This window comes from Gopherus evgoodei, chromosome 1 (genome assembly GCF_007399415.2).
Source record: "Gopherus evgoodei ecotype Sinaloan lineage chromosome 1, rGopEvg1_v1.p, whole genome shotgun sequence".
NCBI lineage: Eukaryota > Metazoa > Chordata > Testudines > Testudinidae > Gopherus > Gopherus evgoodei.
The window spans coordinates 260,743,724-260,762,776 of NC_044322.1; the positions used below are offsets into that span (position 1 = coordinate 260,743,724).

Sequence of the window (19,053 nt, forward strand, 5' to 3'; positions counted from 1 at the left end):
TTTCCACAATTTTGTAGTAATAAATACTGTGTTTTTGCTGAACAATAGACTGGGGAATTCCCTATACTAACTTGCTACAACTATCTTGTGACATAATACCAAGAAAAACCCAAAGAAGATTCACTATCAGCAAAGGGGTAGGATCATTTCCTTTATCCATAGCTCAGCACTAGGGGAAAAGGAGCAAATTGCTACTGAGAAGCTCTTCTGGGAATGAATTCTGTAAGTAGTTAAAGACTGATCACTTGCAACATTGTTCATAGGCTCAGCAAAGCATTAGAAAATGTATTACAGGGATAATTTTCCACTGGCACCTGAGGGTTGGACTAGGTGACCTTACAGGTCCTTTTCCATTTCTATGATACTGTTGTGCTTACAGATACTTCCCTAAAAAAGTAATGTTGCAGGCTCTCTAGATACCTGGAGCAAGATTTGAACAAAAAATTCAAGATTTTTGGCTCTCTAGTGATTAAAATGGAAAGTACAATGGAAACAGCAAAGGCAAGGACAAACTGAGTATAGAGTCCAGATATTTCCAAAACAAAGTAGATACTGCTTAAGCTGATTCTGGTCTGTGGGTCAAAGAGACTGCTTCTCTTATCTCTGTGTGAGACAATAGAAAATTGAGGATTTGGAGGATACAAGAGTACATTGAGGTTATAGATTCCCCTGTTGCGACACAGATTTATTAGACACTTTGATGAAATGAATGTTGTCATTTCATTGCAAATAAATAAAAAATGTTGAAGCTATTGTAATATATTATATTGCAAGATTTCATGTAATCAGTCACCATCTTTCTCTGAAATTTCAGGAAAAAATTATGAGCTGTTAAGCACTTTTCATATATGTTAGTGGTGAAAGTCACCTCACTGCAGAGATGACTTGCACAAAGACAACAAAATTGGGGTTAATTTAACCCTAAATTAGCAACCATCCTTTAAGTCTCTCAAGTGCCTTCTTAGCTTATCATTGCCTACCTACTTCAATTTTAATTCTCTTGAGGAAGGAAATGTGTCTTCCTTTGTTTATTATATAGCACAGACCTTTGCATGTTATCAGTTCTTAACAAATAAATAATAATACTATTTATCACTGTTACGTTTATTTTTAAACACTTTCTCCAAACAAAAAAAAAACAACCCAAACCCAACCCTATCAAAGTATTACCCTTCATTACATGCCAAATCCCAAATTAATTTTCAACTCTTATTCGGGATTAAGTATTATTCCAATCAAACTCTGAATTAATTACTACCACAGCCTGGGTAAATGAAAGTTCACGTAAGGTTTCACTTCTTGTTGTCCTTGATTCTGCACCTGAATCTACAATGGTAAGATAGGTGAGAGCTGCTATTGATCTGTTCTTGTTCCTTTAGAAGTGCAGCCACTTTCTACTTCTCTCACCTTTCCCTTCTTTAAGTAACTATGTTCAAGGACAACTTTTACAGAGGAAACTGTTTGACTGAACATGAGGTGACAGTACGCTGAACATAACTGTATTAATAATGTACTAAATGTCCATGGCAAGAGAAAGCAAGAGTTTAGCTACTAACAAGTACTTCAGACACTGCCCTGTCCTTCTCACTTTTGTTCAGTAAGTACAAAGAAAAAAGAGGATGCCATACTAGTTTTGACTTTGTACTAGTGTGTCTTTTATGAAAATACACTTTTAGGCAGTTTAGCATAAAAAATATACTATCAAATTCCTCATCATCCATGGCCTGCCCCTCCATGACTTTAGCTATAATACTGGAAGTTCTGATCTTGTTCAATCTCACAAGCTTAAAGCCCCAGGCCCGCATCAGGACCTAGTAAGCAGGGACCCCAGAGCCCATGCTGAGACCTGCTCACTTGCAGGGGCAGCACACAGATGGAAGGTTTTGCTCCAGCAGATCCCAGTGCAGGACTAGGGTAGACATATGGTTTGCTTGGGTGAAAGAACTCCAAAAACCACTTTGGGTTTCTGGGGAAAGCAAGGTTTGTGATTCACCAGGCAGCACGCTTCTCTGTGAATCAGTACTGAGTCAAAGCAGAGAGGTTGGTTTGAGGGGGGAAGGGGGGATTCTTTTCTTTGTTTGTTTTATTACATTTCCAAACCTTTCTCCACTTCTGGGAAACACAGCAAGGCCAGACAATGCCTTGCCCCACATGAATTCGTGGAAGGAAACGCTGCACATACCACATAAAAATTTATGGCTGAATACTCAGGCTACATCTACAATGCAAGTAGGAGTGTAATCTTCAGAACATGTAGATGCACCCATGCCATCTTTAATCTAGGCAGTTCACTAAAAATAGCTATGAGGACACTGCTGCCCAGGCTTCATCATGCCTACCAATGCATGTATGTACCAGCAGGACCAGGTGGGATTATATAACCTGCACTAAAGATTATGCCACCAGGCATCACTGTTATTTTTAGTTAACTAGCTAGATTAAAGATAGTACAGGTATATCTACAAAAGCTACACATTAAACCCCTGGTTGCAATGTAGACAGAGCTTTAACCAAAGGCATCCTTGCATCAATATTGAGTGAGCTCAATATATCAGCTCCAAAAAACAAAGATTCTCTATCTAGGAAGTTAAAGCAGCAGCTCTGCAGGCACAGAGAACTGATATGACTAAAGTCTGATATATTCTACTCAGTAGGGCACACACATATATCTCTGTATACATACACACACAAAGCCATACAGAACTGCACAGCAACGAAAACAGACCCATTACACAGCCCAGGTTATAAGATTTCATTATATGCATATACTATGTTATTTGTGATAAGACAAATTGTACATGATTGGTGGGAGGGATAAGAGGTTTTAGCTGCCATTCAGGGAAGCTAAATTACTTGTAAAGTTAGAAAGTTAAGAGGACAAAATACCTGCTTTTTGCAATATACTTGCAAAACAGTTAATACATTTGTAATAGCCTATGTCGAAGGGGCCCTTAAGATAAGTCTGGACTTCGAGGAATTAATGGGACAATTTGGCAATGGAACAATTTGGCTTATGAGGCATTCATAAGACACAGAGATGGTCCAGACAAAGTTAGAGAATTTCTTGCATCTAGAAGGAATAATACAGCATCTTTCTCACAAGGAACAGAGGTAAGAAGATGGATTAAATGGTGCAAGCAAGTTTCTGTCAACCTTGTCATCTAGGTTTCCCCAAAGGTTTCCCCTAGGGGTGTGACACAGCATTAGATAATACAACATGCAAAGGAAAATCAATGGGAACCACTGAGTTTTTTGGATTTATATTATTGTGTGATTCATAGCAATTCCACCTTTTTTTCCAGATTGCAGGAAGCCTCTGCCCTGGTACATCTCACCTTCCCATCTAACGACACCATATATTTCCTAGACTGTTGCATTCACAAGTGCTCAGGTTATCTTAACTATTCCCAACACATCTTCCAATTTCCTTTTACCTTCTGTCGCTGCTGAATATTGCTCATGGTGTCTGGCTGAAACTCCAACTTGTCTGTTCGGCAGAGCTTCCAGTATAAAATAATAATGATAAGCAGCACCACAGCCACTGGGACTGCCACACCAACAATAATCCACAGATTGTTATTCTGAGACTCAGATGATGACTCTTTCACTTTATCCACAGCTGCAGAGTTAGAAGGAGGTAGGGGGGAGACATGAATTTTATACAGTTATATATTTTTTTAATTTGTTGACACTTCAGGGGATATTCATTTCTACACTCTCATCATTGTTAGTAAAGAACTACATTTATAGGAAACTGACTGTGCAGTATAGGCAAGGTGATAAATTTATTACTTAATGTACATCTTGTCCAGGAAACATGAGTGTAGAGCAAATGATCAATTGTCTTAAAGTCTACTTTCAATTCTGGAGACCTGTGCTTAAGTTGCAAGTGAAAATGGGTTTCCATCACACCCTTTGACATGATTAGTCCTCTCTGTTCAGGAGGAGCCATAAATTGAGTTGACATGGAACAGTGTGGGAGAACTTTTAGCATTCTTGCCTGTACCATGATTTTGTAAAAGGAACACAGTCAATTTGAAATCCAGTCACCTACAAAAACCAGGCTAAACAGTATTTTCATGTACAGTATTACACCTACCCTTGAGTTCTGCAATCACATTTTCCCAATTTATTTACTAAATGTTTTTCTTTCCAGTTATTATTTGCAAGTCCCTACTAACAAAAGAGGAAACTAATTATACAAGGGGATACAAGGAAACTGACTATGCACAAAGTAAACAAACTGGAAATAGAGAAAAATAATTCTAGTCAATTTCATCTACATAATTGTAGATGCTACTTGAAACAATAGCAGGTAAAACGTTTTCAGTCAGAATTGTAAATTTTAAAGGGACTCTTCAAACTAAAAGTATTATTTCTGTGTGAATTTATTTTTGTGTATTATTCTTACAAGTAACAACTCCAGTTGGTACAACTGCAAAAGATTAGAGGAAAATAATTATCACAAGTATTCCCTGATGTTTACTTTCCACATCTGATATCACTAGCAGTATAGTCAGTTTGACTGTTTCTATCAATATATTAAGTTTTCCTTTGGTTTCTGTGGGCTTTTGACAACAGGAGAGATAAATGCATAAAAATAACATATACGCTTTTTATTTGTGATTTTTGATCTTCAAATTGTTTTTAATTAATTCGTTGCAACTGAAATTTCATTTAAACGATAAAATAAATGAGAACAAACTCAAAAACATAGTTGAGCTTGTACAGCCATTAGCATTTTTCCTGTGGTGGGAAAACACCACAGCAGCCCAATACCATCACATTTAACTTCAGGAAGGGAGACTACACAAAAATGAGGAAGTTAGTGAAACAGAAAGGAAAAGGTACAGCGTCAAAAGTGAAATCCCTGCAAGCTGCATAGAAACTTTTTAAAGACACCATAATAGAGGCTCAGTTTAAATGTATACCTCAAATTAAAAAACAACATAATAAGAGAATCAAAAAAATGCCCCCATGGCTAAAAAACAAAATAAAAGAAGGGGTGAGAGACAAAAAGGCATTCTTTAAAAAGTGGAAGTTAAATGCTAGTGAGGAAAACAGTAAGGAGCATAGAAGCCCAAAAAAGAATTTGAAGAACAGCTAGCCAAAGATTCAAAAAGTAATAGCAAAATTTGTTTTTAAGTACATCAGAACCAGGAAGCCTGCTAAACAACCAGTGGGGCCAGTGGTTGTCTGAGATGCTAAAGGAGCACTCAAGGATGATACGGCCATTGCGGAGAAGCTAAATTAATTCTTTGCATCTGTTTTCAAGGCTGAGGATGTGAGGTAGATTCCCAAACCTGAGCCATTCTTTTTAGGTGACAAATCTGAGGAACTGTTGAGGTGTCATTAGAGGAAGTTTTGGAACAAACTGATAAACTAAAAAGTAATAAGTCACCAGGACCTGATGATATTCACCCAAGAGTTCTGAAGGAACTCAAATGTGAAATTGCAGAACTACTAACTGTAGTTTGTAACCTATCATTTAAATCAGCTTCTGTACCAAAAGACTGGATGATAGCTAATGCGACACCAATTTTTAAAAAGGGCTCCAGAGGTGATCCTGGCAATTACAGGCCGGTAAACCTGACTTTGGTATAGGACAAAGTGGTTGCAACTACAGTAAAGAACCAATTTGTTGGGGAAGAGTCAACATGTTTTTTGTAAAGGGAAATCATGGCTCGCCAATCTACTAGAATTCTTCAAGGAGGTCAACAGGCATGTGGACAAGGGGGATCCAGTGGATATAGTGTACTTAGATTTTCAGAAAGCCTTTGACAAGGTCCCTCACCAAAGGCTCTTAAGGATAGTAAGCTGTCATGGGATAAGAGGAAAGATCCTCTCATGGATCGGTAACTGGTTAAAAGATAGGAAACAAAGGGTAGGAATGAATGGTCAGTTTTCAGAATGGGGAGGGGTAAATAATGGAGTCCGTCAGTGGTCAGTACTGGGCCCAGTCCTGTTCAACATATTCATAAATTATCTGGAAAAAGGGGTAAACAGTGAGGTGGCAAAATCTGCAGATGATACAAAACTACTTAAGATAGTTAAATCCCAAGCAGACTGCGAAGAACTACAAAAGGATCTCATAAAACTGGCTGACTGGGCAAGAAAATGGCAGATGAAATACAATGTTGATAAATGCAAAGTAATGCACATTAGAAAACATAATCCCAACTATATATATAAAATGATGGGATCCAAATTAGCTGTTACCACTCAAGAAAGATCTTGGAGTCATTGTGGACAGTTTTTTTAAAACATCCACTCAAATGTACAGCAGGAGTCAAAAAAGTGAACAGAATGTTGGGAATAATTAAGAAAGGGATAGATAATATGATAGAAAATATCATATTGCCTCTATATCAATCCATGGTACATCCACATCTTGAATACTGTGTGCAGATGTGGTTGCCCCATCTCAAAAAAGATATATTGGAATTGGAAAAGGTTCAGAAAAGGGCAACAAAATGATTAGGGGTATGGAACGGCTTCCATATGAGGAGAGATTAATTAGACTGGGACTTTTCAGCTTTTAAAGAGACGACTAAGGTGGGGATATGATAGAGATCTATAAAATCATGATTGATGTGGAGAAAGTAAATAAGGAAGTGACATTTACTCCTTCTCATAACACAAGAACTAGAGGTCACCAAATGAAATGAATAGGCAGCAGGTTGAAAAGAAATAAAAGGAAGTACTTTTTCACACAACGCACAGTCAATCTGTAGAATTTCTTGCCAGAGGATGTTGTGAAGGCCAAGACTATAAAAGGATTAAAAAAAGAACTAGGTAAGTTCATTGAGGATAGTTCCATCAATGGCTATTAGCCAGGATGGAAAGGGATTGTATCTCTAGCCTCTGTTTGCCAGAAACTGGGAATGGGCGAGAGGGGATGGATCACTTGATGATAACCTGTTCTGTTCATTCATTCCCTCTGGGGCTCCTGGCATTGGCCACTTTCAAAAGACAGGATATGGGGCTAGATGGAACTTTGGTTTGACCCTATATGGCCATTCTTATGTTCTTAAATAACATCCCAGTACTGGTTTATCCTTACAACTTCGTGAATATTTCCCAAACAAATATTACACTACATTAATAAATCTAGAACATAAGCTTAAAACGTAACTGAGTTACTCTTTAGTTTAGTAGTTTAGGGTAAGTAATATTTTTAAATCATACGTGACCCAATCATTAATATTTTCATAATGACTACTTTACTGGGCACAATTTTTTTTCCATAAAATCTTTCTGCAAGTGACTTTGTAGATCAGACACATGCTATATTATATCTGGCTATTCTAGATATTGCTACCAAAGCAAAAAGACTTTGTGCTATTGTGTCACTCACTTCTCATCTATATACAGTAAAGTCTTGCATCCTAATAGGAGTATTGAGGACAAACAATCTAACTAGTTTTAAATGGAGTTTGGTAAATTTATGAACTGGATTATGAGACGTGGTTGCCTGAGACAGGTGGTGACTGGACTGAATGATCCAGGAGACCCCTTCCAGTCCTGTGTCCTATGTTTCTATTTGTTGCCTACACTGAAAAAAAAAAAAAGAATCATGGATTTAAATCTAGTCAGAGATATTATATTGTGTATATTACAAATGTTATAGATTTTAAGCCTTTCCCTTACCAGGGTGTACAGTTTAGAGTAATTCTTATGTATGGCCCCTTAGCTTCATTTGGCTGTAAATATTTTCCATTTCACTTTCCCATCTCACAACTTTCATTGAGTTGTTGTGTTAGGGATCTCCTATACAAATGCTCATGCATATCTAGTTAATGAAACCTTATTAACAGGTGATGACAAGGTCAAACTGCAGACATATCACTAGTAGATCAGTAAATAAAAATGATATCTATGATATTCAATCAAGGAAAAGAAGCCACAAGTTATGCCTCCCAGCTGATATGATCCAAACAACCCCTTCCCACAGTAACTGCATCTTTCACTCACAAACAAGAAGTGGCTTGCTTTTTTTTTTTTCCTTGGGGGGGAGTTTGTAAAAAGACTAATGTTTAAATTGCATAGGCTTGCATATTTCACATAGATGGAATATTCCATCCCATAAATATACTCGTTTGCAAATTCACTGGTGAGATCCTCACCCCTGCTCCAGCTCCTTCATGGTGCTTAAAGGGGCTGGAGCAGCACAAAGGGTCTCTAAAGTCCCACTCCTGACTGGCGGACGATTCTTTCAGAGCAGGCACCGCACAGACAGTTCTATGCCACAGTTCTATGTAACAGACAGGGCATTACGGAGATGATATAATACATATTACAGTTTGCTTGGAGAAGTCCTCAGATTTCCATAACTAGGGTCATGTTTCCCCTTTCTCTTCAGTGGTACAGTGATGCAGAGTTGGTGGGACTTACGTTGTGCAACTGCGCCTTGAATGCGGTATCCAAGAATGATGGCGGCTCTCTGGATGTCAACTCTGTTAATCAGATCTGAAGACTTTAGAGCGCTGAGCCTCTCTCCAGTTTGATCCTCCACAAAATAGATCAGTTCTACAGGGTTATCAGCACCCACTAGCCGTGACATGTTGACAATCTGAAGAGATACAGGAATGTTTTAAACGTCAAATAAAAATATTTTTTCCTCCAAGGTCCTCTCATATTTAATCTTTTAACCCTTTCCTCGCACACTACTATGCTTAAGGGTTTCTTCTTGGAAAGAAAGGCAATGAGAACAGCTTTACCTAGAGAGAATCAGTGCATCTCTTTGAACTGTCACTGTCACTAACCCCTGATGACGCAAGAGCAAAAAGCCCCAGATTAGATCATGGTGAGAAAACACTAAGGTGAAATTTATTATCCATTAAGACCAGGCACACCAGAAAACATGGTATCTCACTAAATGCTCACTGTGAAACCTGGAAATTACAGTGTTGTATAAACAGCTCCAAGATTGTGAGAGTACTAAAGAGACAATATAAGACCTAATTCTACACTATTTCTAAGGATGCAAATATCCCTGATTTTAGCAGCACTAGTTAATACTGAACAAGCATGGACATCATAAACTGATTGTTAGGTGTTTATCATTAATCCATAATAATTTGCTCCCAAAGTACAATGCAAGACATCACCTTAGAAGTTAAAATAATGGAATAATAATCACAATTAATTATTAAGAGAAAACTCCATGTATTCCAGTGGATGGTTACATCAATGCAATGTTAAATCAGTGCCCTAATTACATAAGCCAGTGGTCCCCAATGCGGTGCCCATGGGTGCCTGCTTGGGCATTTATGTGTGCCCACCTAGTGCCCAGCAGAGGGGAGAAGCTGCGGCCCCATGCCTGCTGGGGACAGAGAACTCCGGGGCTGCAGGCACCAGTGTTCTCTGTCTCTGGCAGGCACAGGACTGCGGCTTTTCTCTGGCTTCTCCAGGGCTTCAGGCTGTGGGAGCCAATGCTCTCTGTCCCCGGCAGACGCGGGGCCCACCTAGTGCCCAGCAGGGGAGAGAAGCCACACCCCCGCACCTGCCAAGGACAGAGAACTCCAGGGCTGCAGGCGCCAGTGTTCTTGGTCCCCGGCAGGTGCGGGGCCACAGCTTAAGCCGGAGAGAAACCACGGCCCCGCGCCTGCCGGGGACAGAGAACTAAGGGGCTGCAGGCTTCATTCTATGTTAAAGTAAGAATAATAAATATATTTGGACAAGCAGTTCAACAATGTTGTACTTTTTAAAAATAAGATACAAACTGTTTGATATTTATTTTGTAAAAGCTCCTTAATTTTCCTACAGGTAGATAAAGAAGAGCAAATTCACATGGTAAGGTGAAAGAGTAATTGCTGAATAATTTAATACCTTTCACATGTAAAATTACCCTTTTTATCTTATGGATTCATATATTATGTAATATTAAATATGATTTTTTTTGTATTATTTAATGTGCAAATACAAATTAAGCCTTGAAAAATTGTTGGTGCCCGCCACACTCTTCTGAAAACATTAATGTGCTACTGGCCATAAAAAGGTTGGGGACCACTGACATAAGTCAACATTCAAGTGCTGCAGGAAAGGGAGAAGTCTACAGAAATGACTGCCTGGTGACTGAGGAGGCAATTATTTATGATGAACTAATCCTTTGCACAACACAACAGTTCAAGCACAAATCTGAAGTTCTTGGCTTGTACAAACTTTGGTCTCACTATAACACAGATTTCTTGGCATGGGAATGGGAATAGGAATGACTTCTAGTGACTCAGATTTGTGCCAAACAAAAAAGTTAATTCCCAGCTAAATTTTACAACGCAGTTGGAGTGTGATGTCAGGAATTTGCAATACTCTAAGGGTCTGTGGCTTTGATTTCACTTATGGTTTGATTTCACTTGCCCTTCCCAAAGCACCTATTTTGGCTTCACTTTATTGTTTTTGACTTCATTTACCTGATTTAGACCCAAATTGTGTGGATGTTACCCATATGCATAGGCAGGCTATCTATTTGCTTCAAATAAATCATTTTGCTTGTCCACATCTAGAGTACCGAATCTTCCTACAGGAAGCCAAGAATTTACACAACACATTAAGCCGCCATTCCTTCAGTGCAGCTTTAATGCCATTAATCAAAAATATGTGTTCTCTGAGGTAGCCCTGTAGTTACCTTCTAATCAATGAACATTTAAATTGCAGATGAGAACCTCAATAGTCTGTTCTTGCAAAATTAAATCTAATACATTTTAACCACCTTTAGATTAACCATTTATATGGTGCATTCAATTTAAAAGTAGATGAAATAAATGCTGGGAATGATTCTATGGAAGGCTGAACCAAAGTTATGCGATATGGAAAGAATCATAAGAGTAGGGCATTAGTATTGTTCTCTCACAGAATTATCCTTTAATGAGAAATTCATCCAACCATTTGCGCACGTTTACAGTTAAAAACATGCATCAGTGTTTGCAGGATCAGGACTTACAAAAGCAAAGCCAACTACTCTCCTCTCTCCAGTTTCCAACACTCAAATTGTTACTAAGGAATGCAGTACAACATTCCAGTTCATACCAGTTGTATCAGCTGTAACATTCCATCTCAGATAACCAAGTTTATGATGAAATCATTGAGAGATACTTTATCATAACAGTGTTACTGGGCTCTGATGCAATTGTATCATAGATTCATAGACTCTAGGACTGGAAGGGACCTGGAGAGGTCATCGAGTCCAGTCCCCTGCCCTCATGGCAGGACCAAATACTGTCTAGACCATCCCTGATAGACATTTATCTAACCTACTCTTAAATATCTCCAGAGATGGAGATTCCACAACCTCCCTAGGCAATTTATTCCAGTGTTTAACTACCCTGACAGTTAGGAACTTTTTCCTAATGTCCAACCTAAATCTTCCTTGCTGCAGTTTAAGCCCATTGCTTCTTGTTCTATCATTAGAGGATAAGGTGAACAAGTTTTCTCCCTCCTCCTGATGACACCCTTTTAGATACCTGAAAACTTCTATCATGTCCCCCCTCAGTCTTCTCTTTTCCAAACTAATTAAACCCAATTCTTTCAGCTTTCCTTCATAGGTCATGTTCTCAAGATCTTACTCATTCTTGCTGCTCTTTTCCCTCTCCAATTTCTCCACATCTTTCTTGAAATGCGGTGCCCAGAACTCGACATAATATTCCAGTTGAGACCTAACCAGCGCAGAGTAAAGCGGAAGAATGACTTCTCATGTCTTGTTTACAATACACCTGTTAATGCATCCCAGAATCACGTTTGCTTTTTTTGCAACAGTATCACACTGTTGACTCATATTTAGCTTGTGGTCCACTATGACCCCCAGATCTCTTTCTGCCATACTCCTTCCTAGACAGTCTCTTCCCATTCTGCATGTGTGAAACTGATTGTTCCTTCCTAAGTGGAGCACTTTGCATTTGTCTTTATTGAACTTCATCCGGTTTACCTCAGACCATTTCTCCAATTTGTCCAGATCATTTTGAATTTTGACCCTGTACTCCAAAGCAGTTGCAATCCCTCCCAGTTTGGTATCGTCTGCAAACTTAATAAGCGTACTTTCTATGCCAACATCTAAGTCGTTGATGAAGATATTGAACAGAGCTGGTCCCAAAACAGACCCCTGCGGAACCCCACTTGCTATACCTTTCCAGCAGGATTGGGAGCCATTAATAACTACTCTCTGAGTACGGTTATCCAGCCAGTTATGCACCCATCTTATAGTAGCCCCATCTAAATTGTATTTGCCTAGTTTATCGATAAGGATATTGTGTGAGACCGTATCAAATGCCTTACTAAAGTCTAGGTATACCACATCCACCGCTTCTCCCTTATTCACAAGGCTCGTTATTCTATCAAAGAAAGCTATCAGATTGGTTTGACACGATTTGTTCTTTACAAATCCATGCTGGCTATTCCCTATCACCTTACCACCTTCCAAGTGTTTGCAGATGATTTCTTTAATTACTTGCTCCATTATCTTCCCTGGCACAGAAGTTAAACTAACTGGTCTGTAGTTTCCTGGGTTGTTTTTATTTCCCTTTTTATAGATGGGCACTATATTTGCCCTTTTCCAGTCTTCTGAAATCTCTCCCGTCTCCCATGACTTTCCAAAGATAATAGCTAGAGGCTCAGATACCTTCTCTATTAACTCCTTGAGTATTCTAGGATGCATTTCATCAGGCCCTGGTGACTTGCAGGCATCTAACTTTTCTAAGTGATTTTTAACTTGCTCTTTTTTTATTTTATCTTCTAAACCTACCCCCTTCCCATAAGCATTCACTTTGTTAGACATTCCTTCAGACTTCTCAGTGAAGACCGAAACAAAGAAGTCATTAAGCATCTCTGCCATTTCCAAGTTTCCTGTTACTGTTTCTCCCTCCTCACTGAGCAGTGGGCCTACCCTGTCCTTGGTCTTCCTCTTGCTTCTAATGTATTGATAAAAAGTCTTCTTGTTTCCCTTTATTCCCATAGCTAGTTTGAGCTCATTTTGTGCCTTTGCCTTTCTAATCTTGCCCCTGCATTCCTGTGTTGTTTGCCTATATTCATCCTTTGTAATCTGATGTAGTTTCCATTTTTATATGACTCCTTTTTATTTTGTAGGTCATGCAAGATCTCGTGGTTAAGCCAAGGTGACCTTTTGCCACATTTTCTATCTTTCCTACCCATCGGAATAGCTTGTTTTTGGGCCCTTAATAGTGTCCCTTTGAAAAACTGCCAACTCTCCTCAGTTGTTTTTCCCCTCAGTCTTGATTCCCATGGGACCTTACCTATCAGCTTTCTGAGCTTACCAAAATCCGCCTTCCTGAAATCCATTGTCTCTATTTTGCTGTATCCCTTCTACCCTTCCTTAGAATTGCAAACTCTGTGATTTCATGATCACTTTCATGAATATATGCTTTAGATTTCACGCTCTAACACACAAACAAGACAGATTTCTTTTCAGTAAAAAGCTTGGAAAAAGAAACCCATAAGAAATATACCGCTCCCATTGTCACTCAGCCCTTCTGCCAGCTGACGAGCAGTCTATAACTCAGTGGTTTTCAACCTATTGACCATTGTGGGCCGCATATGCAGTTCTCTATGTGTTATGTGGGCTGCATCCACACAATATACAATACCACTGCCCATGATATATAATACTGGGGGGGGGATTAATCTGGAAAAAGCATGTATGGGGGGAGGGGGCTCTTCAATAATTCCAGCTGAAATAAACGTACATGCACTTGGTAAGGAAGCACTTCAAGCGCACCCCTTTCTGATCCAACTCCACTTTTAATTCTTTTTTGCCAGGACTGTGACCACTCGTGACTCTGCCTGTTTTAAGCCTTGCCTGAGCTGGGCCCACGAAACAGTTGCAGGGTCAGCATTATATCCTCCTCTGGGTCGCCGCGCTGCAGTGACTCTGGAGGGAGTGCAGCTGTGACAGAGAGGGTTCCTCCAAGTCCAGCTCAGTGCAGTAGGAAGCAGGAGCCCCAAGTGGGGCTCAACACTGGGATGCTGTCTAGGTCAGAGAGGGTCACTGCTGTGGAGGGCACAAGAGCCCTGTAGCAGAGATTGCACTTCCCGCCTGGCCTGCTGTGGCTGCCCAATCGGGAACATGTCTCTCCATGCCTGCTCCCAGACAGGGGTGATCCCACCCACTGAGCCATGGGGCACCTTAGCTGGGAAGTCCCCCACAGGACAAATTTCCACCATGCACCAGCTGTTGCTTGCAAATAATGTTACAAATTTTAATATAATGATTTACAAGACAGCCTGCTGCCCTGGCTGTGAGCTCCAGGTCCAGACATGGTCAGCTGGGGGTGGGCAGGCAGGCGTTGTCTACTGCAGGCAGCTCAGGGCTCGCTGCAACCCATGGCAGGACACTCATATTATTTTCTCAGTGAGGTCTTCTGTACATTTTCAAATTATTTTTGTTTTATAATTTGTAAAGGTCTGTCCTTTAAGGTCCTAAAGACAGCACAAATGCATAGAAATCCAGTTTTCCAGACAAATGGAGATGCCTTCCATGTGTTAAGAAGCAAGAGCCAGCATTTTATATCTATACTTTGAGGGTGGAGAAGGGAGAGGAAGCATATGAAAAAAAAGCAAGAATTTCAGTCATTAAAATAAAAAATAAAAATAAAAAAACCTCGTCAGTGCAATTCACTCGGTTTCTGCTGGCATAAATCACACCTTTTCGGTTAATATTAGACATGTGCTTTAACCTTAACAGACTAAAAGCTTAACTGTGTTCCAGTGTCCGTAAAAATTAACGTAAAAAAAATGTTTCCAAAGGAGTACCATAGGTCAGTGAATAGTGTTGCCTTGGTAACCAATTCCAGTACATAAATTACAGTAGGAAAATCTAGGTAGTGGAGGAACTCAGAAAGCATTTCCGCTGTGTCAGCAAGCCAAAAGATCTATAATCAGTTGCCAATTTGTTAGTAAACAGCAGGATTACGCAGGGCTGCCCAGAGGATTCAGGGGTCCTGGGGCAAAGCAATTTCAGGGGCCCCTTCCATAAAAAAAATTGCAATACTATATTCTCATAGAGGCCCCTGTGGGGCCCAGGGTAAATTGCCCCACTTGCTCCCCCTCACGGGCGGCCCTGGGAAAAATAAACCTTCCACATCTCAGCACAAACCTAGTTCTGAGAAAACTTCTTTACAAGGTGTCATTGGTTCTCAGCATCAGCTAAAAGGCACTAAAGCTCATTAAAAGGGTTGGACAAATATTTTCCATCAAAACTTTTTTTAGTTCGAAAACTAGGGGTTTTTAAAAAGCAGAAAAAAATCACAGACAATGTCTGCTTTCCTTCAAAATATGTTGTGGTCTTTTTAATTAAAAAGCTGAAATTAGTCTGCCAAAACCTGAATATGGTTTGGGGTTTCAGAAGTGTGTGGCCAAATATTTGCTGCTTGCTGTGTTTGATTGTTTAAAGAAACAATGAAAAAAATTCTGCTTAAAAAAAATCTAAAACTTTTGAACCACCTCAGCTTGTGACCAAACGCCTGAGCCCATCCAGTCGGAGAGTTTTCCAGGTTTCTGATACTCTGCTGGCTTCCTTGACTCATATCTGTCTCCATAACTTTGGGTTCATTTAGGTTAGAACATAAGAACAGCCATACAGAGTCAAACCAAAGGTCCATCCAGCCCAGTAACCTGTCTACCAACAGAGGCCAATGCCAAGTGCCCCAGAGGGAGTGAACCTAACAGGTAATGGTCAAGTGATCTCCTGCCATCCATCTTCACTCTCTGACAAACAGAGGCTACGGACACCATTCCTTACCCATCCTGGCTAATAGCCATTAATGGACTTAACCTCCATGCATTTATCTGTTTCCTAGAGACTGGCTTCATGGGGTCCTTCACAAACTGGAGATGGTTACTGTGGGTTTGTCTTTAGTATAGACTATGTAGAAACTCCATGAACTGAGCATTTGAGCTTGGTCCAGAATCTGGGATGAGCCTATGTTGCGAAAACTGAAATGTTCAAAATAGTACATGCATGTGAATGGACACAGGGTGCTAAAATTAAATAAACCCAGGGGTTCTCAAACTGGAGGTCAGGACCCAACAGGGGGTCACAAGGTTATTACTGGAGGTCGCGAGTTGTCAGCCTCCAACTCAAACACCGCTTTGCCTCCAGCCTTTATAATAGTGTTATAAATTGAAAACACTTTTTAATATATTTAACGGCAGGAGGGTCGCACTCAGAAGTTTGCTATGTGAAAGGGGTCACCAGGACGAAAGTTTGAAAACCACTGAATTAACCTCTCTGGAGCCTCAGAGAATGCAGGGGAGGGGGAGTCTCCCTTCATAGGATTGGGAAGGATATTGCTCTTCTCATGTGATCCCTTCCCCAGCGGCTAATTTTAAATGAAGCTACCCTCCCCTGACATGAATCTCCCTATGGCACTGAAATTAAATATAGACTATAAATTGGCATTTGAGAAGTGAAAGGGATGGTAGCCCTAATGGAAAAGCTAACAGCTTGGCTCCTCTGCAAGCCTCAAACTGCTGAATGAGCTTCAGGGGAGGGAAGGCTGTGCCTCCCAAACAGCCTGGTCCTGCCCCCTATCTGATCTCCACCCACTTCCTGCTCCTTGACTGCCATCCTTCAGAATCCCTGACCCATCCTGCTCCTTGTCCCCTCACCATCCCCCAGAGACACCACCACCACCACCCCGGGACCCCATCCCTCCTTCCTGTCCCGATTACCTCAACCCCTACCCACCCCCCACTGAGTCCTGACAAACCCCCAGAACGCCCACAATCCAACCCCCCCCAGTTCCCTGCCCCCTTCCTGTGCCCTGACTGTCCCTGTGACTCTCTGCCCCTTAGCAACGCCAGCCCCAGCTTCTTACCTCCGGCTCCCCCCTCACCCAGAGCCTCAGCGCGTCGCAACCAGGGCTGTCTCTGAAGAGAGGTGCAGCGTGGCTCCGGCGGGGCCTGAGCCTCACCTGGCTCAGAGCCGCATGGTAAGGGTGCGGGGCTGCAAGCTTCCTCCACTCAGCCCAGAGCTTGCAGCCCCGCCCCCTTACCATGCGGTTCTGAGCAGGGCGGAGCTCAGGCCCCACCAGAGTCAGGCTGCAGCTGTTCAGGGACAGCCTTGGATGCACTGAGGCTCCGGGAGAGGGGCGGACATGGGGTCGGGTTGGGCTGGGGCAGGAGCTTCAGCCGTTCTCTTGGGGGCCCCTGCAGAGCCCGGGGCAAACTGCCCCACTGGCCCCCCCTCTGGGCGGCCTTGGGATTATGTCTCTTTTTGAAACATGTACATCCCACAGGAAAAAAGAACAAAAAGATTCTGCTTTATCAAAAATAGGATTTAAACATCAATGCAATTAAGTGCAGGATCTGGATTACTTACAGACATTACTGCATGAAGCATACGTTAAATGAGCAACACACACAAAGTCTACCTTAGGTTTGAGTAAGTTGTTGCAGAAACCTGCAAAGCCAGGAAATACACTGGTGCAGCTTAAATGATGGCAGCTGTGTCCTTAAGTAATTTTGCTGAGTCTCCATGTTGCAGTATTTGTGACTAATATCAAGTATTCATCCAGTTTGGCATTTAGGCTCTGATTCTGCAAGTGTCATGTTGGGAAGGACTAGTAAATAAATCTGTATGAGGAGCCAGCTACAAGGTCTGTTCCTGTAGCAGCTATCCCAGCCAGCAAACCACCTCTATTTTGCCAGCTGGAAATCTGGTTTGCCGCAACAGAACAAGTTTGTCCAACACCACTCCAAAATCCACTCCAAACACTACTGCCAGGAAAACCCTCATGTGCTGGATGGGTCCCTCAGGCTCTCTGCTACCAGTACAGGTCTGGTGAACTACCTCTGGTTCATCAAACCAGGCTTGTCTACACTGCATGGGTAATTCGACCTAAATTATGCAACTCCAGCTACGTGAATAATGTAGATGGAGTCACGGTAGCTTAGGTCGACTTACTGTGGTGTCTACACTGCGCTGTGACAAAGGGAGATGCTCTCTGGTCGACTTATCTTACACTTCTCATTCTGGTGCAGTACCGGAGTCGACAGGAGAGCAATCTGCGGTCGATTTTGCGGGTCTTCACTAGACCGGCTAAATCGACCCCTGGGGCATCAATCACAGCAGCTTCAATCCTCAGTAAGTGTAGACATGCCCCCAGACAGCAAACTGATAGGTGGTTCACCAGCTAGGGCAGCTGCTGGAGTAGCAAAAGTTAACAAAATGATTCCAACAAAAAGGTCAGACAGTGGAAATTCTTAAAGTTTCCATTTAAAAATAATAAAAATCCCAAATAACCTCAATCTTTACTCTCAGATTATGTGCTGTCAATTTGGGAAGGGTACAGTGGTCATACAAAAGAAGGCACTGCTCTCAGTGAAAAAAGGAACCTACCTTTGATATTAAGGTTGCTATATAATAATTATTTTCTCATACAGTGCTTAGATAACTAAATATTAGCCATGTGAGCTATTTAATTTCTGTAGTTTTCCTTTAACTGAGAACTTCACTGCTTTTGTCACTTTGTGCCATAACCTTAATTGCCATTCTTTTCTAGGATTCACCTTTTTGGTCTCTACAGCATTCAAAAGAAACATAGATAATTTCAATCTAAAATAAAGTAAGTATTATTTTAATATGAGCTTCTGGTGGGATTTTTTTTAAAACAATACTTAATAGCCTCATTCCTCATAAAAGTTCATGAGAGCTGACAAGACAGACTACTCATAAAAATGTCAAGTGTTTCTAAGTCTGCATGATGTAATATAACCTACAGAGCATGCCTTGCATTTGCAAGAAGAAGCTATAAAAAGTGAAATTCTCTGTGAAACATTTGCATATAAACATAGATGGGATTGGGTTGTGTATAATGAGCCGTTGTAAGGCTGTAAACTGTGTGTGTAGCTATGGCTTTAAGTGTCTGTCTAACAGAGAGTGCCACCATATGAGCAATACAGATGAGAGAAAGGGAAAAGAAAAGATGAGCATTTGGGTACTGTCAGTCCAAATTTCATTTTTTAATGAAAGGTTCGAAAGTGTTTAGATTTAAATAAATGATTTTACCCGGTTATGTTTTCCAATAAATATATTTATTAAGA

The 19,053-nt window shown here is 40.8% G+C and overlaps 1 protein-coding gene across 3 annotated transcripts in view; it reads right to left on the minus strand.

Moving 5' to 3' along the window:
* The window catches only part of KIAA1549 (KIAA1549 ortholog), a 233,722-nt gene that overhangs the window by 54,859 nt on the left and 159,810 nt on the right, over positions 1-19,053 (minus strand). For all 3 annotated transcript variants that reach the window (XM_030544259.1, XM_030544254.1, XM_030544249.1), the window contains exons 9-10: positions 8,395-8,572; positions 3,435-3,619 (exon numbers count right to left, since the gene is read on the minus strand). In XM_030544259.1, coding sequence (XP_030400119.1) covers positions 3,435-3,619; positions 8,395-8,572 — 363 coding nt within the window. The remainder of the gene's footprint in view (positions 1-3,434; positions 3,620-8,394; positions 8,573-19,053) is intronic.